The sequence below is a fragment of the Cervus elaphus genome, chromosome 18 (genome assembly GCF_910594005.1).
Source record: "Cervus elaphus chromosome 18, mCerEla1.1, whole genome shotgun sequence".
Lineage (NCBI taxonomy): Eukaryota > Metazoa > Chordata > Mammalia > Artiodactyla > Cervidae > Cervus > Cervus elaphus.
The window spans coordinates 47,487,023-47,503,325 of record NC_057832.1 but is presented as its reverse complement, the minus strand read 5'-3'; the positions used below and the strand labels follow the sequence as shown (position 1 = coordinate 47,503,325).

The 16,303-nt window shown below is 32.2% G+C and overlaps 1 protein-coding gene across 7 annotated transcripts in view; it reads right to left on the bottom strand.

Annotated features, from left to right (window-relative positions):
- Nucleotides 1-16,303, bottom strand: part of CACNA2D1 (calcium voltage-gated channel auxiliary subunit alpha2delta 1) — a 509,130-nt gene that overhangs the window by 22,135 nt on the left and 470,692 nt on the right. For all 7 annotated transcript variants that reach the window (XM_043871918.1, XM_043871920.1, XM_043871919.1 and 4 more), the window contains 12 exons: nt 13,648-13,745; nt 10,855-10,942; nt 9,737-9,799; nt 8,964-9,067; nt 8,029-8,115; nt 6,443-6,510; nt 6,051-6,089; nt 4,495-4,566; nt 3,481-3,633; nt 3,341-3,393; nt 1,689-1,744; nt 1,167-1,296 (listed from right to left, as the gene is read on the bottom strand). In XM_043871918.1, coding sequence (XP_043727853.1) covers nt 1,167-1,296; nt 1,689-1,744; nt 3,341-3,393; nt 3,481-3,633; nt 4,495-4,566; nt 6,051-6,089; nt 6,443-6,510; nt 8,029-8,115; nt 8,964-9,067; nt 9,737-9,799; nt 10,855-10,942; nt 13,648-13,745 — 1,011 coding nt within the window. The remainder of the gene's footprint in view (nt 1-1,166; nt 1,297-1,688; nt 1,745-3,340; nt 3,394-3,480; nt 3,634-4,494; nt 4,567-6,050; nt 6,090-6,442; nt 6,511-8,028; nt 8,116-8,963; nt 9,068-9,736; nt 9,800-10,854; nt 10,943-13,647; nt 13,746-16,303) is intronic.

Here is a 16,303-nt window from a genome sequence, read left to right as displayed (position 1 = left end):
ACTTATTATACTGGTCTTTACATTATAGTTTAACTTAGTTTTAAAGTATACATTGCTACTCTTGGACATCAATTAATGAAAGACTGAAGACTCTAAATTGATAAAACCACTTAACTTGCCACAGTTCTATTTTCTGAAAGTGATGTCCTGATATGCTAATCTTTAAGCAAGATGGTCTGCTTTTCTCTGATTACATGCCTGACTCCACCCCTTTCCTCTCCTCTGCATACCCTCCACCTCCTCCTAGGACATGGAGGTTTAATAAAGTAAGTCATAAAATCATACTGACCACATCAATTAAAAATCTGTGCTCGCTGCAGTTAACCCCTTCCTGAAAATACTTAAAAAAAAAAACTGTTATAAACTTCTTTTCCAAATTCCCTAGCAACCAACTGTTCCTGCCCTGTCACCTGCTCAGATTACCTCACCTCCTCGTATTTCCTCTTCTCTCTGTTAACATTTCTTCTAGAATAAGCTGTCCTCAGTTACTAAAAACAAAGTATTCCAACTCTGTGCCTTCCTGCCCTGTTCTCAGGGATCCTGTGACATAGATTTCCCTTTCCTTTCCTTTCAAAACTTCAAAAATCTCCACCCTGCCATTTGTTCTTTCTCTCGATACAAATAAAATGAAATTTTCCATTTCTTCCAAAAATTTTTCAAACTATTTTATGGACAGTGATGACTAACACTGACCTTGACTTTAGAAAATATGTTCTTGTTTTTTCAGTTTCAAATCAAAGATAAGTGAATACTACAACTAAAACAATTTCCTACCCAAGGATATGTCTGTTAATGTGTTTATTAAGTATAATTCTAATCTTATCAAAATTAATATAATTTCTGAAACTATCTCTATATTAGAAAAATTTTAATATGGATTCTTTTAGACAAAATACAATTTCCTTTATATTCTGCCTAAAGGTGGGTATAATTTTCTTGATTACATAATTGCTAAAATAAGTTGAAGGAATTACAACTTATCGAAGTCAGAATTAATGTTAAAAACCTTCAGAGAGGCTGAAGATCTGTGGTGTTTTCAACATATATAGTGGTTACTCACATCTCTCATACTCAAATGACAATCTGTTATTTTCTGTAATGATTATAAAAGTGAGTACAAGTTCTTAGGGAAGCAAGACTAGTCCAGAATTGAAGAAACGAATTACCTGGAACAGTTTCCACAATCTAATACACCACTAAATGATTTACTATCGTTATCGAAAAAATACTGGGTTTGTTCAGTAATGCAACTCTGCTTTGACAGAGAGGCCGTAAAGTCATCATCTTCCATCTCAACTGTGGGGAAAACAAAGACCATTATTATGAGGGATCTCCCAGAGCCTCCATTTCTCAAAGAGCAAAACAAATCAATCAGTATAAGGGCAGGCACCATAATTGGCTAGTTACTCCATGAGGTATAGTGGAAGCTCCAAAATGTACCCAATAACTATCATTAGAATAAATGAATTTGAATACATGACAGCTACAAAACAGAAACCAGTGTGACCTAGGAATGTTTCTAAGGCATTAGGAAAGTTGTGACAAAAAGAATTTAACCTACAAAATGTCAAATGGACGATCTCTCTCTCTCTCTCTCTCAAACACACACACACTCTCTGAGTTTTGAACTCAGCACACCCAAAAAGAAAATTTTAAGTTATTATGATAGCATCTGAGCTATTACATACCTGCCTCAAGAAGTCGTGGAAAGGTCAAACTCAAGAGAAGCTGCTGTAGAATAGACCTAAATTTTAAATACAAAAAACTATTGATAAAAAGCTAGGTGTTTTATTTTATAAATTATATCATAAAAACCAGAGTATTTTTGCATGTACACATAAACATATTTCTTTTTTCATCTTTCTGGAAAAACTGAGAATTTGCAGGCATTTTTATAGAAGTGTTTTTTAAATTAAATAAGACATTGTAAATTTCTTTTTGTAAAAGAAGTCATGAAGTCAGTTGTCTTCAGGACCCAGTGAGGGACACATAATGTGTGAAGACACCTAATATAAATCTGAGTGAGGAGAAGTGATAACTAGGGAGAATGTCATCATATTAGTGCATAGTTTTGACATTCAAGATTTTATCCTTATTTTATATATTGAAGCTGTATGGTAGGGAAAAAACACCACAAAACAAACAAAAATGACTGTGTACTACGGGTTTATTAACTATTAACGTGGCATAAAATAAAATGCATAATGTGGCATTCATGAAATAAAATATACCTATTAAATCCAGGACATATGGCACATTTCAGTTTTACAATAAATGACAATTGAGCCAAATACTGGTAAAAGCTCATCTGGAACTGAGTTTAGTTAAAACAAAAGCAGGAAGAAGGGAAGGGGGAAGTTGAGGAAGGGGGATTTTCTGGCCAGAAAATAGCATAAAAACAATCAAGTATTTCAGGATGACTATGAGATGTAGAAAACCTTTAAAAGCCTATCTAAAATAGCATTTTTACAACGGAAAGTACCATTTTTCATAATTTTTAAGAAAAAATCAGATTTTTAATCTAAAATCTTTGCTACTTTAATAAAATGGCATAATCATTTAATTTTTGCTGGGAAAGCCTCAAAACCAAGTGAACATTATGTATTAATCTACACTGAATAAGACTTACACAGTACAGTAGGGTAATGCCACAAGAGAGAAAGAGGGAGGAAGGATGGAATGGACCCAGACACAACAGGGGGATTAATTACGTGACTGACCAGACCCAAACAATGACAAATTTGATCTTCCAGACTTTCCACAGTGCCTCAATAAGCAGTTTAAATGTCTTCTTTTCATTGGTGGCAGGATATGGATAGAGGGGAAAGTGGGAGGAAGGGTAGAACCGGTGAAAAGAAAGATTTAGATCCATTTCAGGAATACAATGCCTCTAAAATGAGGCCAGCCTTTGTACGAAAAGTGAGGAAGTAGAAAAAGGAGTCATCATGTCATGAATCTGATGGATGAAGACATTTAACGTGGGTATTTAAGACAATAACTAGTCACTTTTTGTAGATCAATGTGAGGCCTAAAATTTAAGGACTGAGTACAATGTAAACACAAAATATAAATGAAAAGAATTTCAACAGATTCAAAGATAAAAGAATCCCCTGAAGAGGCTGAAGTTTGCATAAGCTATTTTCATACAAAAAGCTAAATAATTGTAATGGTTTTACACTGATCATTTAAGAAAAAAATATTTATGACTGTTAACAATATGTGCTGTAGGAAATAATGTAGTTCCCATAATAGTTATTTAGATGTCTGTCTTTTCATCAAATTCTTTCCTCTTTCACAACCCTTTTTTCTCATTACCAAGAAAGCTAACATTTGGACTTACCAAGCAGCAGCAGTAGCCCACCAGCCAATGTGTAAAACGTCGGCTATTGACGGCTATAAAACAGGGTAGGAAAGTGTTACGCTAGTGAACACCAAGAGTGTCCCTCTGACACAATGGGAAGGTGAGTGGATATTACTGACCACGTATGCTGAGCGATGCCCTGCTCCTTGCTTTGGTGCCGCTCCTGGCTCACACACCGACTGATAATCATAAGACTTGTTATAAGCATAAACTGATATATTAACCAAGTGTCTCATCAAACTTGGATCAATCTCTCCAAAAAATCTTCCAATCTGGTACAGAAAAAAATAATTAACATTTGGCTTACATTTGAAACTTTATTAACACTTGAATCAGTACAAAGAAAAGAAATCATACAAAGAAACTGAACTAAAACCACTGAGGAGCTTAAAAACAAAAGCAAGTAATAAATGAGTATATGACACTTTGAAAGAACTCCCATGAGATTAGGTGTTCTCATTACTGAATGGCTCCCAATGCTATCTGTGTAAGAAATGGACAGTTTACTGTGCACTAAGCCACAATCAAATGAGATAAATGGTGAAATTAGAAAAAGAAACTTGTGGGGACTGTGATGAACTGGATTAAGTCCCATCCATAGGGACAACCTCGAACTCATCAATTCCAACCCATAAATAATGTCATTTAGGAAAACAGTCCAGGACTGAGAGATTTTTTTGTTTGTTTTTTAAAGAGAAGCCAGATATATCAATTCAGAAGTGGAATTATTTGGCAATTATTTCTACTTTGTTTGAAATGAACCAAAGAGCCTACATTGACAATTGGCAAATTTGGTGTTAGAATCTTCATCTGTTTCAAACCAGTTTGTACTAAGACTCATATTATCAACAGACTAATATGTGAAAATGTTCTAAATTCCTGAGAGATCAAAAATAAAAAAGTTCATATCATATTAAAATCTTTAGCACATAAGTTTTAACAGAAACAGTACCAGAAAGTAAAACTGACTAATAACTAACAAGAAAACTATTTTTAGGATGCATTTTTTTTATGGTTTATATTACATTAAACACTTTGGTTATCAATTTTTATAGTGGTATGGAGGAGTTTCATAATGTTGATCAGGGAAACACACTTTGGAAACTCTACCCCTTCCCACTTTAGGTACATACCTGGTTAGTATAATCATCATGATTTGCCATCAAAAGGAACCCACCATCATCTAGAATAACACAATCCATTACCTATCAAAATAAAAATAGCAGTTAATACATTTTTAAGGAAGGTTAGGTTACATTATGACTCCACTTTATGTAGATGATTATAACAATAAAAATGGGAGAAAAGCTTAAATAACTATATCTTATCTTGAAGGTATGTGCTCAGGAGATTCTGATGAAATAAGGGTATGCATAGATTGCTATCAAACAATCAGGGCTTGAAATTCCACCACCATCCAGCCATTAAAATTGTCAACTCAGTCTGAACAATACATAAGAACAAACCAGAAAAAATCCTTTTGTCACTCTGTGGTCATCTTAATAAACCAGGAAACTAGATAAATCAAATATTTAATTATATAATTATTTTATTATATATATATATGTAATTATATATATAATTATTTTATTATTATTTAAACACATACTTAAGATTTTGACAAGAAAGACATTTTAAAAAATCCATTTGGGGTACTATCCATCACAGACTTAAAAAGTAAAAGCAGCACCATGAGGTTATTTATAATTGTTTTATATTAAAAATATTTGAGTACTCTGGGATGTAAAAGAGAGAATCAAGAGAAAAAAATGCCTTTAAGGAAAAATGATCATATATCCTAAAATGTTCCCAGTTTAAATTATGCTTAAATACATGGATCAATTTAATAGTTTTACTGTATGAAATTACAATTAAAAGCATTGTTTTCAGAGTTCAGGACATAATGCATTCTGTTTTCTTAATATGGAAGAAGCTTGCTAAAACCTTTGCTCTAAAAACAGCTGATACATAGTCTATGTAAAATGAATGTTACAATAATAATTAAAATTACTGGCTTATGGCTTCTCAAGATTTAGGAGTGATAAAACGATACGAAACTCCTACTTCCCTTGGAAACATACAGACATACATATGAGGACTCAAAGAAAATAGGGGAATTCATCCTTCTTATTGAGTATAGGCATAACTTATCTAGTTTCATTCTTACAACATCTTAAACTGGAAACAAAAGGTTTGTATTAGCTTTTTCAATTTCTCAAACAAAAATGCAAGTAATAGAATCCAATCCAGGCAAGTAAAACTTCTTTATAATCTAAGGTTCAGTTAAAAGAAACTTTCTCACCACTATAAATACAGCACAAAAATATTCAGATAAAATGCAAAAGATGAGAAAAGACTGCATGGATAATAAGTATGCTTCAGTTAGAAACCATGGTCAGAAACAAAGCCGAAATAAATATGTGCAAAAGAATCTAACACAAGTGGGTCCAAAGAGAATATAGTTCATATTGATATGGCTTTTGAATGAATATTTTTAAATGCTTCTAAAGTTTAAGTTTAGGAATTAGAAGCATATAATTCAAATTCTTAGCAGTGAATAAGTTCACAATTCCATACAATATTATTTTGGTATCTGATGAAAACTTCCTGCATTTTTTTTACCATTAGTCTTAGAAAGAGTAACACAAAAAGTTGTATTTAAAAATTCCATTTTAAAGAGTTTTCTTACATCACTGTTTCTTTTACAGTCACAAACTGGACCAGCACACTGAAAGACAGAAAGTACAATTATCACCTCACATTTTCTTAATAATGATTTTAATTATATCATTTTCATTATTACCATATTATAATAATTTAGTATAAAATATTAAATGATAGTCTAATCATTAGTTTTATCTTTATAAATTAGAGAATATCAACAAATATTTAATGGGCATTTTAAATTCTTACATTGATAATACTTTTATTATTGGTTGACTAAACAAAAAAAATCTCTGAAAAAAATAGGAATTCATAATTATGCTTCAATGTAGTAGTATTAAAAGTTGATTTTGCCACTGTATTTGATTTTTTGAGACTAATAAATGTAGCATAGGAATTAAAAAAAAAATATCTTACCGGATCCCTGATTGATGTTTTGGTGAAATTCTCTATCCAGGAATTTACATCAATTTTAATTCCAACAACTGAAAAACCATGTAAAGAAAAATTAACACAAAGTTTTTAAGAAATGTAGCCATAATTGTCACCTATCTTTCCTCTCACATTTGAAAATTCCTAAGGAGGCAAATGTAAGGTTCTTTAAAAAAAAGAAAAAGAATATCCATTTAATTGCAGATACACTGAGAAATGCTGATTCAAATTGATGTAAAAGGTTATACATCTAATTAGCTAGATATATATTTTGCTATATGATAATTTAGGTAATTTATAAAATAGCATTAAATTGAATATAATGTTAAAATTAGAGATATATTCCTTGAGGTTTTCATTAAGAAGTAATATTAATAGCTCTTAAACTATTACATAAACTTCTTCATATTCATAGTTTATTTTCTACACCTTGCCAATTAATACAATAAACTTAAAAAATTGATAGTGTCAGGAATAGATTTATAAAAATGAAGTCATTTGAAGGGGGAGCTTGAAGGGGCTTCCCTAACCTAACCAGTGCATGCAGTAGTTGCTGAAGAAATGTTTGCTAAAGTGTGGATAAATGAGCGGATGAGTAGGTAGGTGAGTGGGTAGAAAAGGGCACGTGAATGAGAGACTGAAAGAGTAAGACTGGGTGAGTAAATAAGCAACCGCGTGAATGGAGGAAGGAGCAGATGAGTTAGTCACTGCATGAGTGAGAGTGAATCTATGTAGCTGAACCACTGAGGGCTAAAACTGCCCTCAGGAGCAGAACGGGATTTATTTGCTTTCTCAATCTGCCTCTCTAAACCCTTTATAGAATTCTAACAACACTGATTTACATGATACTTTTTTTCCTTAATTTTTATTTATCTGTTTACTCTAGCCCACTTCTAACTCCCACTGATGCTAAGTTTTAAGAACTTTTGCATTTGCTTGACTTAGTTTACCAAAAATTTCATATTCTTTATTCTAAGCTTTTAAAAACAATCCCTACTTTTTAACAGATATAATATAGATAAGACATAATTTATCTTTCTCAATGATGGAAACAACTTTTTATGATTAAAATATTATAGACATTCACATCCTTGGCGATATCTACTCTGCTACCTGGCATGTGAGACCTTAGTTTCCCAAGCAGGGGTCAGACCCGTGCCCTGTACAGTGGAAGCATGCAGTCCTAACCAATGGACTGCCAGGGAATTCCCTCAACTTTTGTATATTTGAAATACTTTATAGGTTAGATTTCTAGTGTGAGATTGCTACATCAGTCAAACATTTAGAATTTGATATATAGTATAAAATTGACTCCATAAATTTGTGTCAACAGTGTATAAACATATACACTTCTTTGAAAAATTTGTCAACTCTTTATAGTATCAATTTAATTTTATCCCCAATCTCACAGGTAACTGTGTCTCATTTTATTTTTCAAACTCACATGTCTTTAACTGTATTTTGGCTGAAGCGTACTAATAGCCTTCCAGATAAGCACTGCCAGTTGATATTAGAAACAGTAGGTCACATTCAATTTCAGTCCTGTGTATGTGGACAGTATATATGCTTACCTGCAGGTTTAAGAAGCTTTCCTTGGATGTAAATTTCTACAGCTTTGCTTACCATAATGCCTGATTCATAAGCACCAGGTCCACTTTCTAAAAGAAAAAAAAAAGGAAAACAAACTGCTCTAGATAAATCAAATAATATTACATTTCTTTTAATATATACAGGAAAACAGTATTTTGCTTAAATATTCTAACATAGATATATTATCAAGGAATGGGTGGTCTCCTCTTTTTCTTCCTTTTTATACCAGGCTAATTGGAGTGTCCATGAATTGGTTGCATTAATTGACTTTGGGATGGAACTTATTTAGCTTGGCTGCATCACTCTCACAAGTTAAAGGATGCACACCAAATCTCTGGTTTATACCTGCTAAAATATTGAGGAGGCTGCTGAAAGAACTGGAAAAAACTGAAATTCCCTGAACTTCAGTTTCCCCATTTGTAAAAATGATGGTAATAGTAAAGCAATCATCAATCAATTAAAAATAAATAAATATTTTAAAATGATGGTAATAAGCCCCTCTAAAAAGGCTGAGGATTAAAATAGAAAGCTTTAGGGAAAGAACCCAACAGAATATTTTTAAAATATAGATTAGTAATTATTTGTACAAATATTATGCAACTAATACTGATTAAAGCAGAGTAAACTATATTTGCAATTCGTGAAATTAGGGATTATCTACATGTTTCACTGTACCATGCATGTCTGTAGATATGCTGTATTCACATTACTGGTTGGCTGATTTCCTGTAGATGCATTTTACTTCCTCAAATAAAAGGATACTTCAGTCTTTCCAGTGTCATGCATATGGTATATAATTAATAATGACTGTTCGAGCAACTATCATAAAATATATTGTTTGGGGGGAAAGCAGGTAGTAGCAATAATTTATTTAAAAAGGGGAATTGAGATGAATGAATTGTAAAGTAGTACTTACTGTTAAAGTAGGGAGCAGTGAAAACATAGTTATCGTTATCTAGACTTCTTTTATAGAAGCTGTCCTCATATGTTTCTGGGTTTTCTTGCCAATTTTCTCCAGCCCTAAGGAGGAAGTAGCTCATCATTTTTATTCTTTAATCTATTTGATAACTTACTTTTCCATTTGTGGACATCACTGAACTTTACAGATATGTCTGCATCTCTGGTACGGGTAAGGAAGTTAGTGGTAATTGATGGTGTAAATGACATTCATTACTAAGCAATAGATCAGCACAGAGTTGAATTAAGGAGCAGAAAAGGCTGACTTCAAGTTTTACTCTGACATTTACTAGCCAAGTAATTATGGACAAGTCAGTTAGTAAATCAATTAGTATTAAAAAACCTACAGAGCTCACTTTATGGACTCTTCTGAAGATAAACACAGATAAAAATCCATACATGAGTGAAAATAATGAAGTGCTATGCAAATATTGCCAATAGTCATATTCATAATAACATTATGTTCATTTAACTAGGTTAGCTATGTCTACAAAGAGAAAAATCTCTTTTAAAACTTAAATGGTGTAATATAGGTGACAAGGAAAAATACAATTGAAGAATCATAGCATGTTTTTCAAGAACGGAGTTTTTAAGTAATCAAGTACTTTAAATAAACTCTAATTTAATAGTGATCCGTTTCTCTGAAGAATAGTTTCCTAACACAGTAATGCACAGATCCTTTGAGTAGTCCTCTGTAATGTACTAACTTTTACAGATGTTAATTGAACTTACTCTTTCGGATAAACTCTGGTAATCCCACCATCAGTCACAACAAATCGTGCTTTCACTCCCTTGCTGAAACAGAAGACAGAAGAAGGAAAGTTTCATTCAACTGAGTCTTTGTACGATATTTAGATGTTGGTGGTACAAAGAGAAATAAAATGGGTTCCTAAGACAAAGCAAGCCAAGACAAATATATCAATAGATGCACACTACAGTTTAACAGGCTAAAATATCTAAGAAACGGTTAAAGAGAGGATCTTTGAGGAAGACATTTCATAAGAAACAATGATATAGTTGCATTTTGAAGACAGAAGGGGACTTAACAGAGAAGACACCACATGTAAAGCAATGAGTACATATGAGGGGAAGCTAGTGGAGAGTGGTAGCGTTTGGTGCACAAAAGCGTAAGGCATGAGCTGAGAAACAATAGGAAGTAAAACCCCAAGTATAAGCTTCTGAAGAATGGTCAGCTCATGTATGATCCTGAAATCCATGCTGGAGAGCCTGCTTCACCTTTATCCTGAAATTAGGACTCAGTTTTAAAAGAGAGACTCTGGCAAGTCTGTGTTACATGGAGAATAGACGGGGAGGGGCTGTGGGCAGAGAAATCAGAAGCACTAAAGGCAGAAAAATCACCTGCTGTGATTTCTTAGAAATGGAAAAACATTAGAACCTTGAGAATGAAGAAGAGAGGAAAACTTTTTTAGAAAAAAATATTTATCATTTGGTGGTTGATTAGAAATGGAGTGGAGAAGAGACTGGAACAGAACGATCATCAGATTCCTCAATTCCTTGACTGGGTGTAGGGCAGTGCTATTAGAAAGCTAACTGAACATTCACTAGAGATCCTATTTTACCTCAGACACTGAGTCACATGAAAGCACACCAGTTTAATTTGGTTATTCACAGTGAGGTGTGTAAATGCGTAAAGCTGAGTAATGGCTGATGTTAGTCCTGACACACACCCAATACTAAAAATTCAACAACTGCAAAATGGTTTTCTTGAGAAATTGTTATTAAAGATAATAAACTTTAAATTTATGAGGCCAATTTCCCCCAAATTTCCTAGAGTTGCTATACTGAAATACAGAATATATATCTTTTTATTAATAAGAACAGATACTTACATGTTTTTCTGCTTACTCCAGTAATTTTGGACAAGTTCATTTGTAAAGCCTGCATCCAGCAAGACTCTATTAATCAAGTCTGTGTTGCCTAACACAGAAAAAGGAGAAGTTTAATTATATGCACATAGTTTAATTAGGATAATAATGAAACAATACAAATGGATTCTTTTAAATTTCCAAAGCAATTTAGAGTGGATAATATTTCTATGAATTTAAAAATGTACCCTTATTAATTATCTGCATTTTTATGTGTGTTCTTCTTCCTCCCAGTTTTCAGGATATGGACATAATTAGAAGTGGAAAAGCCAATTCTAAATGAGGCAAGTTATTTTCTAAATGTTATCAAAAAGATAGGGATTTCAAAGCATCATAATTTCATAGACAAGTTTACATAGAATTATAAAACCGTATAATATAGTTTGCTTTCTGGCCAAGGAACAGAACACATCACAGGCCAGCACTACTCCAAGATTGGCTTTTGAAATCTACTGGTATTGATGAAAGAGTATGCGCTTCAGGATGTCATTTCTGACATTAACTGAAAAGCATATCAGCCCAAGTTCAAACAAAGGTAGTAGTGGGAAGAGATAACGAGGACCAAGGGGCAATTCATACACATTCTTAACAAAAGATGTTGTCTTCCCTTTTTTTGGGTCCTCTGCTCTAAACCCATAAATAAAGCTCTGAAATAACCTAGAAGTACCCTCTGAAGCTTCACACCTATGATAAGATTTCATTTTATTCACATAAGGAATATATGGTCTTACTTAATATTGTATTACTACAAGAGCTGGGGGATGGATAGGCTAGAAAACATTTTAGTTCCTTTTAATTATTTTAACTCAATATATCTTACACTAAAGATTATAGGATCAACTTAATGCACACGTTAGACTTCATTTCAATTCACTCTAGGAAGTTTTCTATTACATTATTTTAGAAATAATTACTAAAAAAAAGAAATAATTACTATAAAAATAATCCATTTGGAAAGTGAATATTTTAATTCTTGAATCCTTTTAATTATTAAATACTTTATGGTAAACAAAGGAGTATATATATATATATATATATATATATATATATATGTCAATGTTGCAAGTAATTTCATAATTTCTTTAATATTTTCATTATGTTCTAAGCCTAAAAATGGATCTTGAAATCTGTCTCCTGCAGCTGATTACACACAATAGAGATTAGTATTAAGCTTTACCATTATATGCATATACACTATCTTTCCTTTTTAACTTAATCCAAAAATAAAGGAGAATATGAAAAAAACAACTGCTCTACACCATATACATTTAGGTAAGTTAGTGAATTAAAGTTGAGAATTGTAATTTTACTAATGGATTAAGTGTGTCTTAAAGCAAAATTAAACATGACTGTACCCCCTTAAAAAAACATTTAGGTCAGTTACATTTCAATCACTAATACCTACTTTTAGAGATGGTTTAACAGATTATTGATAAATGAGGTAAAGTATGATTGAGAAAAACCTACAAAAACACTGTCAGAGGAAAATACAGATTGTTTCATTAGCTATTAGCTCTTTTTTATGATAAAAAATCCAGTAAGTTCTCAATTCTTTATATTATTACATAATTATCTCAAACATTTTCCACAGAATTATAGGGGAGACAGGAAAAAGGAAGAGATTGAAGAACATAAATTGCTATTTTACTAAAAGGATTTTGTATAAACATTTATACTTCTCTGGGATGAGAGATACCCTATAAAGGGATTTCAATAATCTTATTATTTTAGTTCTCTCTTGGAAATGCCTATTAGTTTCGAATAGGAAATAAATAATAACATTGGAAAGGCTCAGCTTAGTGAGCTCACACTTAGCAGAAAGTTTTGAAATCAGTTATGTTCAGGCATGATCAATGCAGACTTCATCCACCCATGATAGGTTTCCAGAGTGGCTCTTTAAGGCAACTGGCTAACTCATGTTACAGGTGCTGAGTAGTTATTTCTTCTTATGAGATAAATGTAAGAAGTAATATTCCATACTTTGTTTAAACCTTCCTGATAGATGGAAAAATAATTTTAAAAAGAAAAAAGAGATGGAAGAAAGGGAGAGAAAGGAGAAAGAGGGGAAAAATGAATGAAAAGGAGGGAATTTTTAGGAAAAAAAGACTAGTTAAGATTTGGAAATGTTTTAAGGGCCAAGAATGCATAAATCTCTATGAGGTTTCATAGTAAAAGGATGGAAATTTATCTAAAAGACAAAATGGTTAAAAACTAGTAAAATTTATCTATTCCAACTTGATTTACTTCATAAAATTGGAGAATTACAGATCCATACTTTTTAAGTTACTGTGATAAAAATAGAATATCAGGAAGAGAGAAAATGATTAGGTGTTATATCTTTATTTAGGTTTGTGCTTATCCTATCCATATTGAAACTCATTGTATGAATTGGAGGATATAAATCACTTGATAAAATTCTGTTGTGTTTCCCTCTACATACCAAGAACAATGCAATGAAAAAACCTTCAAAAGATCATTCCAAATTAAACTTCTCAAATTTGAGAGGAGTAAAGGTAAGCCTATCTTATTTACAGCTAACCATTTGCAAGTATTTAATACCTGGCTTTGAAAATTAAAGTTTACTTAATAACAGAATGAAATTTCTTTAATATATGTAAAAAATTGAGTTAAATTATTTAATTTTACCATTAAAAATTCAAAAAGTAAATAAATAAACCAGCATAGCAACAAACTGAACTGAACCAAGATTTGACCACTTTGAATATAAACACAGTGAAACAATGATTGCATACTTACATGATGGGTTGTTTGGAGTTTTTCTATCAATAAACTCATTAAAATTTAAAAGAAATTCGGTGTTATTATCTGATATTTTAAGGTCATTGCAGTAATCTCTGAAAAACATATTTTAGGATATTAGGTGTTAAAATCAAAACTTAAAAAAAATGTTCATAGCAATCATAGGTCGTGGAAACAATTTATTTTTAATTTTATTTTTTTAGTAGTGCATGATTTTGTAAGCTGTTGAACTGTTATCTCCATCTTCTCATCTCTATAATAGAACATTATTTTTTCATTAAGTGCTAAAGATTATAGACAATATATATTAAGCTTTTGACCTCTGGACCAAAAGGTGCTCAATAAAAATTAGCTTCTGTTATTCCTGTGGGTTTGGTGGTTAAGTCACTAAGCCAGTCTGACTCTTGTGACACCAGGGACTGCAGCCCTCCAGGCTCGTCTGTCCATGGGATTCTCCAGTCAAGAATACTGGAGTGGGCTGCCTCTTCCTTCTCCAGGGGATCTTCCCGCCCCAAGAATCGAATCCAGGTTTCCTGTACTGCAGACAGATTCTTTACTGATTGAGCTATTATTGAATGTTGTAGGTTAGTAATTTACATTTAGAAGTTAATATCAAGAAATTTAAAAATTAATATCAAGAAATTAAAAAGCATTTATTTATTAAATATCTCAATAAACCCATCACATGATAGCACTTTTATGAGAAATTACTGAATTTTCAGAAAATAGTAAAAACAAGTGTCATTGATGTGCTTATTTGCAAATTTCTGTAACTCCTGACTTAATAGAAGACAAACATGCCTTTGCATTCAATTGACTGCAAGATTGTTTTGGCACATGAAAAACATCAGTCCTCATATAGATAATCAGTTGGAAGAGAGAGAATTATTTTGTCTTCTCAGATAACTGTCACTATGCTTTAAAATAACACTAAAACTTGATTATTTGTAATTTCTTGCTTTGTAATGTTGATACAGAATCTGAAACAATACCAAGGAACTTCTCTACCTTGTTATATTAAAATTCAATGCACCATCTTACATTTTGAGTGCCTCTTTCACCCACCCATGATTTTCTCACATCATAAATTGGTTATTTGGAAAATGTGAATAATTTAGATCTTTCAAGTAATGACACATTTCATTATACTATAATGAAAATTCACATTCATAAATTATATCCCTGATCTCATTAGATAAGTCTATAATTACTGCAAAGCAGTCCTGCTTATAGTAATAAATATATCTTTCCTAAAATTCTAACTTCTGTTTTAAAGTTCAGATTTTGTCATTGGGAACAATTACTTTCAGTTGTATTCTTCATAGTAAAAGGATTTTTGAGAAAATGCCTGCCATCCCAAGTCTGAATAACCATACTTCATCTGTCATTCCTTCTTTCTAATAAAACATTTTATGAAACAAACAATCAAGACGCTCCAATTTTAGCTCTCAATTCAAACAATCACATAAGTACTTTTCTTTCTTTCTTTTTTTGTTTGGAGACAGCCAAGTTACTCTAGTATATAGTACATTTCCATTTTCTTTATTCAGAGTATTAAAAGACACATGCTCAAGGATATTTTAGAGTGACACTGGCTTTTTCCCCAATGTGAGTGTCTTGCATTGAAGACCAAGTGACTACCATACGCTTTGGTACACCTGCCTTGGTTCCCACTGTGCTAACAGCTCACCATTGCTTTCGTACTGTCACAGCACTGAAAATATCAATATGATGAAAAAGACAAAGGCCATTTAACACTGTCAGGAAAACAGCTTTGTCCTTGTGAATCCTTGGAAAGAGTACTTGGAAAGCATGGGGCTTTTCATACTTTTCAAACTTTTCAAAGTTTTCAAACTTTGAAAACTGTTGTCCCAAGTGCTTTGAAAATTCAGAATAAATGTAAGGTCCCATAAATATAAGAAGACTGCAATCATAATAACTAGGTTAATACAACTAACAGACCAAACAATCAAATATTCAAGACAAAAACGCAATTAAAAAGTAAAAATTTTCAGATGCAAGCCCATGATCTAAAACACAAAGCCTCAGGGAGCAGAGAGCAACAGAATGTCATCACTTCTTGGCTCACTGAAAATCTTAGTTTGGAGGCAAGGTTTAAAAAGTTTTCATAATTAATACTCAGTTTTTGACAGAGATAAAATCGACTTCTTCCCACAATGTTATGCTTTTTTGGAAAATAACACTAGCCTGCAAGTCAAAAGGCCAATATATTGAAGTAGCGTCACACAGAAATAGAAGCTGATGGCAAGATTGTAGAAGTTAATTAAGTACAATATTGTAGAAAGACTAAATAATTATCAATAAAATCATTTAAAGTTCCATGTTATTATTTAAAAGGCATTTCTAACATTATCTTTGCTCATTTAATTCTAAAAATAACTTTACCAGGAGATTAATACTTTAATGGTGAGGAAACTGAGATTCAAAGATGTAAAGATTTATCCAAAGGCGCATAACTGGCAAATGGTCAAGCCCGGAGGTGAAGCAAGTCTTTGGATCCCAAATTAAGTGTTTTAACACCGTATACAATGTGCTTTAAACTTTTACTTCATGAGCTTTTATACCCACAAAGCTTCAAACCAAAAGCAGGTTCGACCTCTATCAACAGAAGGCTGTTCTGAGCAATTAATTT